Below are 14935 nucleotides of genomic sequence, written 5' to 3' on the forward strand. Positions count from 1 at the left end.
GACATTATGCCAAGTGAAAAAAACCTGACACAAAGTAATACATACTGTATGATTACATTTACATAAATGTAACTATAAATAAATCTCAAGAGACAGAATTAGAACAGTAGTTATGTAGCGCTGGGTAAAGATAGAGGGATTGAGAGGTGACTGCTAAGGGTTTGGGGTTTTTCTTTTTGGAGTAGTGAATATGTTCTAAAATTGATTGTGGTGATGGATGCACAACTCTGCAGTTATAGGAAAAGCCACTGATTTTACACTTTGGATGGATTGCATGGTATGTGAATACACTTTAATAAAACTGCTTTTTTAAAAAAAGGAGTTAGCATGTTTTGAGACATGGTAGTAGTATAGAAGTTCTTTCCTAACTTAAAACAACCTGACCAGACACATATTCTCATCCTCATTTTATAGATAAGGAAACTGCGGCTCAGAAGAAACTTGGTAAGAAATATTCCCAAGTTTGTATAACTAGTAACTGAGATCTGAACTCCAATCTACATGAATATTTAGTCTATACACTTTCTACTATGTAACACTGCCTCATTGAAAGGGCAAACACAGACATCCTAAGGCCAACTTTAAATGACTAGTAAATTGACTGCATTGCTACTCTTCTGAAAAGCATGGATACATGCAAATTAATAGCATATTACCAAATAGTAACTTCTGTTTTAAGCAGTGGAGAATATTTCCATCTCCTGTAGAATTCCAATTAACCTCTTTTCCCTATACTGATCATTCTAGGCACCCTCCTACCCACTCTCTTTGATATTACCATTGCTTCTACCTGGGGATGTCTTTCTCCTCCATTCTACCTGCTCCTGAGCAAACATAGAGGACCTTTAGTGAGTTTTTTAAAGGGTCTTCTAAATGTAACTTCCTTCTAATATTCTCATTGTAAAAACTGTTACTAATTTCTCCAAGGGAGAAAAAGAAATAAAATAAACATAGATCCGGTAACAATGGTGTACAATATTCTGCCTAATTTTCAATGGAACATGAATGGCACTTTATATCTGACACCTTAAATATTGTCCCTAAGAGTTTCTAAATGCCCCATCCTAACGTTCTTTAGTTAGAAGAGGAAGTTACCTGCCCTCTATTCAGTTCCCTATCCATCTCTCAAACAGGTAAATACTGCAGGTCCTGTTAGCAGTAGGAACAGGTAGGTACTTGAAGTTTTCCAAGACTCAAATAAGAATCATTTATATTTAGAAAAAACTCCAGATTGGTAACTCCACTTTCAATATCCCACTGCCATTATGCAGGAAAACAAATTTAGATCATTCTACAACATACAATATAAAGTACTTTCTTTCATTCAGTAAAGAATCTTTAAAAAAAAAAAAAAATCACATAAGCAAACTTCGTGTGCAATACAGTATGATTAAGAGCCTGGGCTCTAGAGTTAGACAGACCTGGGCTTGCCACTATTATGTTTCATAAACATGAATAAATTGCTCAATTTTTCTAGTTTCTTCAGCGTAAAACACACATAACAGTATCTACTTCACATATTTCTTGCAATAAGAAGTTAATCCACATGAACTCCTTATCAGAAAGCCTGGCACCTAAGAACATCCAATTAATGCTAGCTACTATTATTATTGTTTTTGTTATTATAAAGCATAAAGAAAATTTAAACCAATATAATCTTGCAAAACCCAGTACTAACCGTGATTCCATGCCACTATCGTAAGAACGTCCTCTTCTTGAGTGCTCATAGTCTGACCTGCTGTAATCAAAGTAATCTCTATCGTGGGAGGATCTTTCTTGTTCTGCATATCTAACATATAAAATAGGAAAACAAAAATTATAAGTTGGAAACAACTGTGTTATAAATACTTAACTCAGGAAAGTCATATATTGGTAATACTAAAGCAATCCTATGACCGAACAACGTCTTGTCAAACTGTTTTTAATAAACAGCTCACTTTGCACACATTTATTCAGTAAGGACTACAAAATCTTTCTGCTTATGTACAACAAAACTCCCGGAATTCCCTTCATCTTGTTCATTCTGATTCAGATTTTACTTAGGAGAAGCCATATATCTGGTTATCATATACAGCTAACATGAAAAAGGCCATGCTCTACAAATTACTCCTTTCGTTTAGTTGGCTCATTTTATCAAAGCACTGTACAAATGAGACCAATGTGGTCAGCTTCCACTCCAAAAGGCTATATTTCATGAAACTGCATTAAATGGACAGCAGTGAAAATGGACTGAAATTCTTGGCATACAAGGATGAACAGCGAAATATTTGTTATTTTAATCCCCAAAGTCAGTAATATCAGAACCGTAAGTTAAATACATACAAATGTAATACACAGCATAATAACATAATCAATAAACTATATAAATATACAAGTAACTTACACAAACACACAAATGTGTTTTTTTAGAATAGGGCAAAGACGAGTGGGGAAATGTAGTAAGTAGTACCAAACAATGGCAACTAACTTGATGGTCATAAAGCACAAGTTTCTAAACAAATGTGGCAGCGTGGAAAAAGAAGAAAGTATATAGGGAATAAGGAAGAAATCAGAAACACAAAAATAAGTTTAAAGGATGCTTCCCCCTTGGTACATTTTCAATGATCATAGCTTACTATACATAGCTTACTTACTCAAGTCCTGATATGAATGCATGATATACATTAACAGTAACATTTTTGGATCTTTGATCTTAACATAATCATGACAAAATGATATAATGGATATAAAATATTTTATAAACTAAAAAGCTATGTCAATATAAAGGACAGCAGTAACAGAGAAGCAGCACTTCAAAATAATGTAACTTCAGCATAGCATTCCATTTTAAAACTTCCATTCTATTTAGTATTTGAGATATTAAAATCATTCCCTTTCACTAAAACAATTACATAAAATCCAGAATTATTTATTAGATACTCCCAAAACAGAGATTCAAAGCTAGTTCCTCCTAAAGCCCAATACTGGTTATAAAAACCATCAAAAAGTTGTTCACCTTAAAATAAGGAACTAGGAGTTTCCTTTGTAGACTTATTATAAAAAAAATTTAATTGCTTTCAAAACATATAAAATTGTTTACCTGTCTTCTGGAGAGGAGTTCCTCTGATAAGAACTATAGTTTTCTCTTCTGTCAAGACCAGAAGAATTCTTTCAAGGCAGGGAGGGGGAGAGGGACATTTAAAAAATTATTTGTAATGTTAAAAAAACATATAGACAATAAAATATGTATCTGAGAAAATTTAAGTACTTCAGAAATTATTTCAAGACTTTTTTTATCATAAGAATAATCTATATTACCTAAGCAATATTGAAATAAAATAAAATTTTCAGGCCATCCAAAGTAAATGTCCATGGCAGATACCTATTTCCATGATGGATCAAACGCATTTTTAAAATCAAAAAACAAACAAACAAACAAAAAAAGGCGAAGATAATTCTCACAATTAAATGTCATCCAGTTTATATTTTATTCCAATGTAGTAAGTTATATATTCATAGAACATCATTTTTTATAAAGGGCTTCTATGCTTCTACTGGTGAAAAAGACAAAGACCGAGGGCCAGATGCTTTCTGGCAAAGGCTCGCAATTGTGAATACGCTCAAGTCTTACAATACTGCACTTACTTATATATCTCTTTTCCTTATGAAACTTTACATTAACAGTACAGGTTACTAAACCTGGATTAAAACAAATAACTAGAGAAACTGGCTCTATATTACAGAGAAATATTTATAAAATTCATCTTTATTTTTGCCAAACTATATTTTAGTGACTGATATGTATGGCACTATGTTAGTACCTAGGGATTAAAAATCATGATTCTTGAGATACAGGTCCTATGATTATCTTGTAGGCGAGACATGGTTATAAAGATTCCCACAGCTAAACATATCAGATTATATGTTCCCAGAAGACAGACACAAAGAGAGAGAGAGAGAAATAAAGCTGTACTGTCAACATTTTTTTTTTACAAGGCACTGCAATTATTTTGATTACATTAGAGAAAAGGCCTCAATTCTGTGATAACGATTTTTAACACATTTCCGTAACATCTGTTGTGAGCAAGAGAGAGAAACCAGAAATATTGACGTCGTGAATCAGAAAGGTTTGTAAATATGACCAACTAACAAATGACTGGCATAGACTAAGTGCTAACAGGACATCTTGTGCAAGGGAAGGTCACTGTGGCACAGGATCCTGAGGGATAACAATAAGTAAAGGGGTCTTGAACTGGGTTTTGATGGATAAATAGGATTTCATTAAGTTAAAAAATCCTTTTGGGATATGATCCAAATAATAATAACCTGAATCTCTCCATTTCCTTTATCCAATTTTAGAATCTAAGTTAGTGCAGTAATTGAAAATAATATATAGTCAAAATTTTAAAATTCTCTAAATGTCTCTTTCAGTAAAACAAATATAGATTTGTATATACAATACCATGTGGTCATACATAGGTAGCATATACAGAGAAGTGTGAGGAGGTGAGTGGAGTAGGTAACAAGCCTCTGACAGCAAAGGAGAGGATAGGCTAGAAGAGGTAGGGAACTTGCTTCTAATTTGCTAAGGAAGTAAAAGTGAGGCTCTGAGGAAAAACAGGCAATTGTCAACTGAAGTCTCATGAACCTCATGGATGTGCCACCGAACATCAGAAAATCTGAGCTTTACAAGAGGTCAGAATTGGGCCTAATCCCAGCTAATGGACCCGCTTGGGGAAAGACGGAGGTAGGCTAAACTAAGAAGTAGCTGGGAGGGCCAGAGGCAGGCTGACTGAACACAACCCCTCTTGGAGAGGGGAAATGCCACAGAAGAGGTAAGTGGAATCAGGAGCACTGGGGTTTATAATTTTTAATAGGGAAGTGAGTGTAGAGCCCATTTAAAAGGTAGTCATTTAAGAAGAGACCTGAAGATGAAGGAGTTGGCCATGCAGCTCTTTGGTGGAATAGCTTGCCAGACAGGGAACTGCAAAGACAAAGACTCTAAGGCAGGAACACGCCTTGCATGTTCAGGGTATAGCAAAGAATCTAGCACAGCTGGAGCAGATTATGAGAAAGGGAGATTAGCAGGAGATGAGATCAGAGCAGTACTAAGAACTAGTGACTCCATTTACTTTTAAAACTCTTTCTCTGCCTGTGAGTACACTTAGCTGAAAAGCAAACCATTCCATTTTCTTTTCTTTTCAACTGTAAGGATCTACAAGCCAGCCCTATCCCCCTTCTCTTTCACATCGCTTCCTAGGTCTTGGAATCAGTAAAGGGAAAAGTGTATTTTTATTTGATTATATAGATATAGACTCACCTCCCTTCCTCTTCTCAACTAGTTCTGCTCCTCTAAACCTTATTCTTAAAGAAGAACCTATAATGTATGAGCTTTTCGATAGCAGGCACCAGGTAAGAGGCCTGCTGCATGGTAAGTGCTCAGTAAACTGAACTGATAGACTTGTAGATTAAAGCAGGGTCTGCTGCCTTGCTTCTAATCTCTGTGGAGTGCAAGGAGCCCCTCTCCAGCCTCCCTGCCATGTAGACATGCATATCTCCAGAGACAGAGGACTCACTGTCTCCAAAGCTAGCCCCAGCTATCACTAAATACTATCACATATTGTTCTGCATCTGCTTCTTTGGGAACTGTACTCATGGGTCCAATGTCACATTACACTGAACTTATCAAGGTCCCAGTAGGTAGCAGACCTTGTGTTAGGAACTGGGAGGAGACTCTCTGTGGAACCCTGGCTCTTGACTGAGCCATGTTAGACAAGGGCACTCAGAGATTTAGGCTGATAACTATTATATGAGAGAGAAATGTTAAGTCTTTCTCAGAATCCTCTACCTTCTCCTTGTAGACTATGGCTCTCCAGGTTTCCTTCTTGTGACCTGTATGGCCCATCCTATTTCTTTTTTCCATAGCACAAGTCTAGCACTTAACACTCTAATATACCATATAATTTACTTATGTATTAAGTTTATAGTTTATTTTCTGTCTCTTCCAACTAGAATGCAAACTTCATGAGAGCAAGAATGCTTGGTTTGCCGTTTTACCCAAACTGCCATTAGAATTCAATATTTGTTAAATAAATGAATGTATAATGTCTAAAATAAAGCACAGCATAAAGAACACATCTATGCATAAGAAATATGCAAGAAGAGGTTCACATTGTGACAGGCATGTGGGGACTAAAGCCAACTGAAGAAGGAGATACTCATCTTCCATTTCATTGTCATTTAGGACAGTATGCCCTTTGAAGAGAATGGTAAAATCCCCCACACTGCTATTTATTTTTCTTTTGCCTGTGTTCACTCACATACTTTCTTGATTCATGCAGGTGCTGATGTGTGCATACACACGCACATACTCCCTGCATGTTCTCTCAATTGCCCTCTTGTATACTATTATTTCCATATGGCCAAGTATCTACATTTGAAACTGTAAATTAGTTGTGTGTATGATGCCGCTTCAAATTTATATAATTAGGACAGAACCACATGTTTTTGTTTGAAGGATAGGTAAATGACTGTAAGTTTACTTTGTCTATTATAAAATTTCAAACACTTACTTTTGTCTGTGCCACACTACTTTTCATTTTGCTGCCAGTTGAACCAATGAATCAAATGCTTCTTAAGTTGCTGCAAACAGCAAGTATCCAAGAATCTGAATTCCTTGACCGTTTACTCTTTCTGTCTGCAAATGTCACCTATAAAATACATCAAAGTATGCTTTGTAAACCCTGAAAAAAATGTGTATGAAATAACAATACATTATTTCAACACAAAAGACATTTGACCACCTCATATTTCTTGACCAATAAGCATAGATGTAAGCAATAGTGAAATTTAAAGAATGAATAAATCCTTAAATAGTTCCATATGTTTACCTAAGGTATATTATTAGAAAAGAAACTGTAAACAAGAGAGCAAATAATAACAATACTAAACAGGATAAGACATTTTACCATAATGACCAAAAAGAACAAAGGGTACTTAAAAACAGATATTTGATAATCTAAACCTTCTCAGTGAACTAAACTCACATCATAAAATAGTATCATGATATTATAAAAACAAGGGAACTGAGGAAATAATTTTATAAGTTACTACATAAAGTCAGTATAAAACATCCAGTGTATCTATATAAACAAAGTATGAAATAACTGATGTTGTTGTAATAACGATCATTTGGAGATAAATGTATATTACATGGAAATATTAGTTGTTAAACTAAAATAATTATGACTCAGTGTGATTTATCAAAGGCACAAGGCTTCAGATACACACATTTGAGAATTTACTATTTGGCTCAGAGTCATCAATGTTAAATGCTAAAAAATCTATAGATATCCATCTTTTAAGTGAATTTTAGTAATTTTTACAAAATGCTGAATCAATAGTTATATGAAGAAAGAATTGTGCTCAGTTCTAAAATAATCGAATAATAAGAAAAAAACTCTGAAGCGGAGTGCTAGAAAAGGCATTACAGATTACTCAATTCCTTCTTTTCAAAGATGAGAACATGGAAGGTCGGTTAAGTCTTTTCAATGTTCTAAGTTATGATACCAGTTTGAGGCAAACCCATACTAGAAACCTAGCCAGCCTAAGGACCCCCAGTTAAGTGTTTTTTTCACTAGATTACAGGTTAGATATGTTAATACATAAATAGCCTTGACATTCTATAAAGCAATATAGAGTTGTTGTAGAACAGCTATCATTTTAATGCAGATGGAGATATATACCAATCAGTAAGTCAATGGTTAGCATGGTATCAAAATTAGTAAAAACAACATACATGAAATTCTTTACAAATTTACCAATCCATGGAACATAACTGCATCTAAAGCATACCACTGCTTATGCACTTGTAGCTGCTGTTAAATAGACCAATGTGCCTAACTTAACATAATGAGCCTACATGCAGCCTGTTTCTTCACTTAGTTACTAATGTAGCTGTATGCAAAGCTCAGCCTTGTTTTGGACTGGCAAGTTGGTCCCAAACTTTTTTTTTTTTCCTTAAAAAGTTGCTCATAGCTAATAGTCATATAACAGACCAGTCTGTCTAGGCACCTTACTATTTCCACAATTATGAATTACGGTTTGAATTCAGTATCAGAGCAACTCTACACAGCAGATAAACAATTGCAAAAACCTTAGAATCAGTTACTTGCTATACATAACTTTAGAATCAGACTCTGTAGTAGTGGTAGGGAGGTAAGAGACATTTCCACTACTCAAAACAGTCTATTCTAAAACAGTGCAATAGTTACAATCTTAGTAGACCCTGTGCTATCAAGTTAAATCATAAAAATTGTCTCAACGGGGAAAGAGGACGTTAGAGGCTAGAAAGTTTCGGACATGCAATGATTATACTATTTTCCAAAAAGAATTAAAAAAAACAGAGGCGTTTTGATTCCCAAGACCATTGGGTAGCTTTGTGGCACCTTTGTGCAAATTTTTCAAAAGGGCACCTGGACTTCCACTTGTGGTATGGCCAAGAAGTTCCTACTGGATCTAATCCTTCTACAGATAACAATCATAAACCGGACAAAAATACAGAAATAAAATAAAAAGAAGGTAAAATGAAGAAAGTGAAGAATGAAAAAAACCAGACTGATTCTAGATGCGTCCAGAGGGGAGAAGATGCCTGGAAAAAAGGAACAATATGTGCAACTTACTCCCTCTCTGCTGGCTTTAGCAGTATGAACCATGCATGGGGGGTGAAAACCTTAATGGAAAACATGTAGTCATTCTTGCTTGAAGAACAAGTGGACAGGTTTGAGGCAACCACAGCTGCTGGAAAGTGAGGGAGAATCCCAGTGGAGACAGCTAAAGAAGGGGAATCTCACATTCTGGTTATAAACTCTCCCCAAATCTCTGACTACCCTTGGACCAACACACATGGCAAGATAGACCTCTCCTTAAGGAAAAAAAGTGAACTAAGATTTGAGATGCTACTCAAGAGACAGAGTTTGTAATTTAAATCCAACCATGTTAAATACTTGTTAAAAGGAAAAAAGGTCAACACTACTCAGAGGGATGTAACAGAATTCAGAGTATCTATTACATAACAGTACAATATCCAGGATACAATTAAAAATAATTTATCAGAAAATGTGACCCAATCTTAAGAGAAAAGACAATCAATGAAACTGACACTGAGATGATCCTGCTGTTGCAATTAGCATATTAGGTTTTTAAACTAGGCTATTAAAACTGTATTCAAAGATGCAAAGGAAAATATACTTGCAAAGAATAAAAACAGGAAATTTCAGCAAAGAGAAATGATAAAAGGGAAACAAATTCTAGAATTGAAAAATAAAATATCTGAAATAAAAAATTCACTGGATAGGCTTAACAACAGAATGGAGAAAAAAGGTCAGTGAACTTAAAGATAGATCAATAGAAATTGTCCAATCTAAAGAACAGAGAGAAAAATGGTCAGGGATATGTGGGACAATATCAGAAGGACTAATATATGTGCAAAGTTAAACAGGAAAAGAGAGGAAATGATGAGACAGAAAAAATATTTTAAGAAATAAGTAAAAATTTCCCCAAATTTGGTGAGAGGCATAAAAGTACAGATTGAAGGAGCTTAGAAAACCTCAAGCAGGATAATATAAAGCAACCATGTCTGCACACATAAAGACATAGTCAACAGTCAATCTGCTGAAAAGAGATAAGAGAAAAATAAGGAGAAAATCCTGAGAGCAACAGAGGGAAAAACAACACACTACATACAGCGAAATAATGATTCAAATTACTGCTGACACCTCATCAAAAACTAAAGAAGGCAGAAGACAATGGAACAATATCTTTGACATGCTAAAAGATAAAAACAAAAACAAAAAACAATCCCAAACTCTTCACTCAGAATTCCAGTGAAAAACAGTCCTTAAGAATCAAGAAAAAAATAAAGACAATTTATTGGTTAAAACAACAACTATAGTTAAGAGGAACAGAGAAAATTTACCACCAGCAGACCTACACTGCAAGAAATGCTAAAGAAGTTCCTCAGGCTGAAGAGAAATGATACCAGATGGAAATCAGATTTTCAGAAAGGAATGAAGAACAATGGAAAAGGTAAATTTCTCAGGAAATGTAAGACTATTTTTTCTTTTAATTTATCTAAAATATACAGCAGTGCTTAAAGCAAAAATTTTAACACTGTCCTGAGAGGTTTCATAATGTATGTAAATGTTAACATCTATGACAACTATGGAATAAAGGATGGGAGGACTAAAATGGACATAGGATGTGCAAGGTTTCTATTTTTTTTGTGAAACAGTACAACGCTAACTCTAAGTAAGCTAAAAATAAATACTGTATTCCCTAGAGCAAGGACTGAAGAACAAATGCCAAGAGATACAGCTAAAAAAACCACAGATAAATTAAAATGGAATTGTAAAAAAATACTTAATAAGAACAACAAAAAGACAGGAAAGAAGAAACAAAGGAACAAAAAACAGAGAAGACAAATAGAAAACAAGATGGCACAGCTAAGTGTAACTATATCAATTATGTCAAATATTAATGAGAAACTACTCATGCCAAAAAACACAGGTCCTACCCCAACCCCAAGTGGATACACCCAGCAGGCACAGGCTTTTTTAAGTTGGATTTTAGGCCCCTGCCTCCTCAACAACACATCTGTGTGTCGTACACAAATTGCACAACTATTTTCAAAGATCCTGTTTTTATGGCTATGAATGTAAGGCCATAAAACTTCAAACTTGACTCACCTTATTTTTGCTCAAAGGTGATGGCATTTTTGTCTACTTCCACGAGCATAATTATCTATCATTTCTAACTTCACCCATTATTATTTATACATACATTCACTCAACATATAATATTTACTGCACTTCCATTATTTTGCACTGTGTAGATAGCGATGAACAATCCTAACAAAATTCCCTGCTCACATGGAGCTTGCATACTAGTTAAAAGAAGTAAATCTATAATAATAAGCAAAGCACTAAGCCACTAAAGCAAAGGGGCTGGTTTGTCTTTTACCTACATGCCAGTTTCAGATCATAGTGTAAAACTTGATTCCGTAAGTAACTGTGTTAAAAACCAATTTGAATTATGAAAACTTGTTCAATAGGAGAATTACTTATACATATATTGGGGCCCACATCTAACTTACTAAATCAGAATGCACGTGTGTGTGTGCATGTGCGTGCATGGGGGTAGGCCTGGGCATGCTTGTTTTACGAAAGCTTTCTCCAGGTGATTCCAATATGTAAATATCCCTCAAGTCTCCTCAGTTTCCCACCTCTGGCTGAGAAACCTTGGTTCTCAGTATTTTTTTAAACCACAGAAACCCCACAGCCTATCTACTTTAAAATGAAGAACTCAGTCATAAAGCTATTGGAAAGAGATATATAAATTTTAATTTACATTTTCAATATGTGTTAGTCAGTCTTTATTAACTCACTGGTGGGAAGCTTGTAGATGCATGCAGAGAAGACTATTTGTATCAGTGATTTTCAAACCTGAGAAAATTACAGACACAATTTATAGGGAAAAAAATTCTTACTTGTAAGGCACTGACCTCCACAGCATAGGTTCTTTTGAGTTTAAGATGTACTATACTATGAGGATTCAATTTTCCCTACTACTCTTTATCCAAACTACCATAATATTTGTTCAGACATGCTAAAACACCATTTGTTCTTTATTTGGCACAAACACCTCATATACATATTATAGAAAGGGATGTTTATTTTCTCATTAGACCATGAAAATTAAAGTATTGCCACCTACTGCAAAATGACAGCAAAAACAAATTCAAGCACTAAAATGAAATCATCCAGATGACAGAATATATTATAAAATACTTTTGTCATCCTTCAAATGAATACAAAAATGAAAAATAGAGAAAAAGAAAGAAAAAAAATACATGAAAAGTAAGGTGAGCCTTTCTAGGTTTACTACATATAAATAAAATGTGATGATTATGTACTTTCAGGTTGAAAAAATATATACATTGATGTACAAAGACTGAAATAACATAAAAAATTTTGCCTCTTGGTTTAAATATGTTTGTCAGTTGGTAAGATCTGGAATACACTTTATGGGAAAAGGCCTGGAGAACTGTCCTTTTCATTACTGTCCATAATTTGTTCTTACTCCCAGGAAAAGCACTGACTAAGTCCTTATAAAATCAATACTGTATTATACCTCAATAGAAGTTCCACTCTCCTCTAGTCTATTGTTAATTATTATAATAAATTAACCAGTACTACTTATTGTCCACAGAATTTTCTGCTTTTCCTTACATTCATGTAAAGGTCTCTTCTATAAACTACAATCGGGAATTGAGTCTTCCAGAAAGAATATCAAAAGAATCTCAGTCGAACATCTTGACCAAAAGGGGATGTGAAATGAAACGAAATAAAGCTTCAGTGGCTGAGAGATTTCAAATGGAGTCTAGAGGTCACTCTGGTGGGTGTTCTTACACACTATATAGATAACACTTTATAAGTTTATTGTATTGGAATAGCTAGAAGTAAATACCTGAAACTATCAAACTTCAACCCAGTAGCCTTGACTCTTAAAGACGATTGTGTAACAATGTAGATTACAAGGGGTGACAGTGTGATTGTGAAAACCTTGTGGATCACACTCCCTTTATCCAGTGTATGGATGGATGAGTAGAAACATGGGGACAAAAACTAAATGAAAAATAGGGTGGGATGGGGGGGGTGATTTGGGTGTTCTTTTTTACTTTCATTTCTTATTCTGATTCTTTCTGGTATAAGGAAAATGTTCAAAAATAGACTGGGGTGATGGATGCATAACTATATGATGGCACTGTAAACAGCTGATTGTACAATACATCTCAATAAAACTGACTATTAATTTTACAGGAAATAAACTGATAGATACTGCTGCCGTCATCTCCAAGCATCACCTGTGAATGATTTCCAGAATTCTTTTGGTCTAGAAGCAGAAAATATTGTGAAGATGACTGCTTCTGCCCAAGACTATCAGAACAAGGCCTTCCCTTCCCCAATGCTAGAAACCACTGATTGCCAAGTGCTTCTTAGGCATATTTTTGTTATTATTTCTATCAGTTATTTTCTTCCCTCTTTGGCTGCAGAAGAGAGCTTTCAGCACGAATGGAAAGGTTCACATTCTGCATTGTAAGTAGCCACCACTCCAATACAGTAGCCGTTAGCCAAATGTGGCTATTGAGCACATCAAATGTGCCTAGTGCGACTGAGAAAATGAATTTTAAATTTTATCTAATTTTAATTACATTTATATTTAAATATAAATAGCCACGAGTGGCTCGTGGTTACCATAATGGATAACCCAAATCTAAAAGATTAGTAGACAATCATACCCTTTAGTCAAGGTACTCCCAAGATCCGTATCCTTCAAATCCCCAGCTATGGGACTAATTCTTCAGATAATGGCAAAGTTAAATAATCCATACCCAAATTAATAGGAAAAGTCACTTGGTTATCTTCTAAAGAAGACTGAAATAGATTATGGAGGATAAGGAATAACATGACAATTGGCATCACAGTGTTTATCTATATTGCAATGGCCAAATGTGTGATTTCCAGAGTCTTACATGTTGCCGGGCAGCCACTGTGATGCCAAACAATTCAACAAATGATAACTCAATATAAAAAACAAGAAAGCCAGTCACCAGAGACCAAAACTACTACCATCACAAAGGTGAAACACAATCACAATCCAATGAACAATGCAGATGTGGAATGATCACATTTCCAGAAGATAATGGTCCATTCTTCAGCTTAGTCTGAGCAACTGAAGAAGGTACTGATAAAATGAAAAATGAACCTCATCGCAGCTATGAGAAAACTGACAACTGAAACAGAAATAATTTTAAAATGGATTCCCCTAACTTGCAAAAATAGACACATATACTAATCTAAGTCATCATGTACAACATCATGGATTATCTAAGTTCAAATTCTTTTTTCTAGTTTGTTAAGACCCATCTGTCCCAAAGTAAGAACAAAAAATGATCTCTGCATATTCTTATGTGTTGTAAAGATACGACCGCTCTCTGTTCTAGAACTCTAGTTTAAAAATTCTGCCCAATCTCTGCAAACTCTGTAAGTTCATTTCCCTAACCCGCCCTTATGAGCCACCTCACAATTCCCCATAGTGTGCTTTCTCCCTTGCTGCAGCAAACTAATAAACTTAACCTTGACTACAGGTATGTTATAAGTGGCCTTTGGTTGGTAGCCAAATGACCCAGTTTGTCCAAAAAAACAAAAACAAAAAACAAAAAAAGAAAGAAAGAAAGAAAAGAAGGGACAAATGTCACAGAATAAAAGAGATTTGAGACATAAATGTAATGTGTGGACCCTGTTTAATGAATCAGTTATTTGAAAAACTTATCCTACTCTAGAAAGTGATTTGTTTATATAGAACCCTGTGTTAATCTGAAATCACCTATAATTCAAGTCATTGATATCTTCTTCCCAGCCTCCCTTCTAATATTGGGGTGGACTGAGGTTCTTATCTCTACATAGTGGACAAAATAATGGAAGAGAAACACTTTCTAATCCAATTAGATTGTGAACTTCTTGAAAATTATTTCTCATTCACACATCATGACAGAAAATTGAGAATAGGGGGATTTAAACATTTGCAATTACTTAAATTCTTATACATAAATATTGCCTACCCAACAGAACTTATTTTAGCACATACCTAAAATAACTCATTTCAAGTTCACCTGTTACCTAAATATTATGTCCAAGTTGATAATGGAAATACTCTAAACTCCAATGCTGATAATATATAAACTATTAAATGAATTTTCTTCAACTACATAACATTTAGTCCGCTGATAAAAAACTATTTTAAAATAATGTGGTGGTGAGTGTCCCAAGAGAAGTAACGTGAAAAGATAAGATAAGCCAACCACTACTGTTCAAAGGCCAGCAAATGGGGGACTGTC

At 34.7% G+C, this 14935-nt stretch overlaps 1 protein-coding gene across 1 annotated transcript in view; it reads right to left on the minus strand.

The window, feature by feature from the left end:
- CWC22 (CWC22 spliceosome associated protein homolog) overlaps window positions 1–14935 on the minus strand; it is a 98657-nt gene that overhangs the window by 66391 nt on the left and 17331 nt on the right. The window contains exons 2-4 of the mRNA XM_037850050.1: window positions 6552–6689; window positions 3080–3147; window positions 1679–1789 (exon numbers count right to left, since the gene is read on the minus strand). Of these exons, the coding sequence (XP_037705978.1) occupies window positions 1679–1789; window positions 3080–3147; window positions 6552–6578 (206 nt within the window). The 5' untranslated portion in view covers window positions 6579–6689. The remainder of the gene's footprint in view (window positions 1–1678; window positions 1790–3079; window positions 3148–6551; window positions 6690–14935) is intronic.

This window comes from Choloepus didactylus, chromosome 9 (assembly GCF_015220235.1).
Source record: "Choloepus didactylus isolate mChoDid1 chromosome 9, mChoDid1.pri, whole genome shotgun sequence".
Lineage (NCBI taxonomy): Eukaryota > Metazoa > Chordata > Mammalia > Pilosa > Megalonychidae > Choloepus > Choloepus didactylus.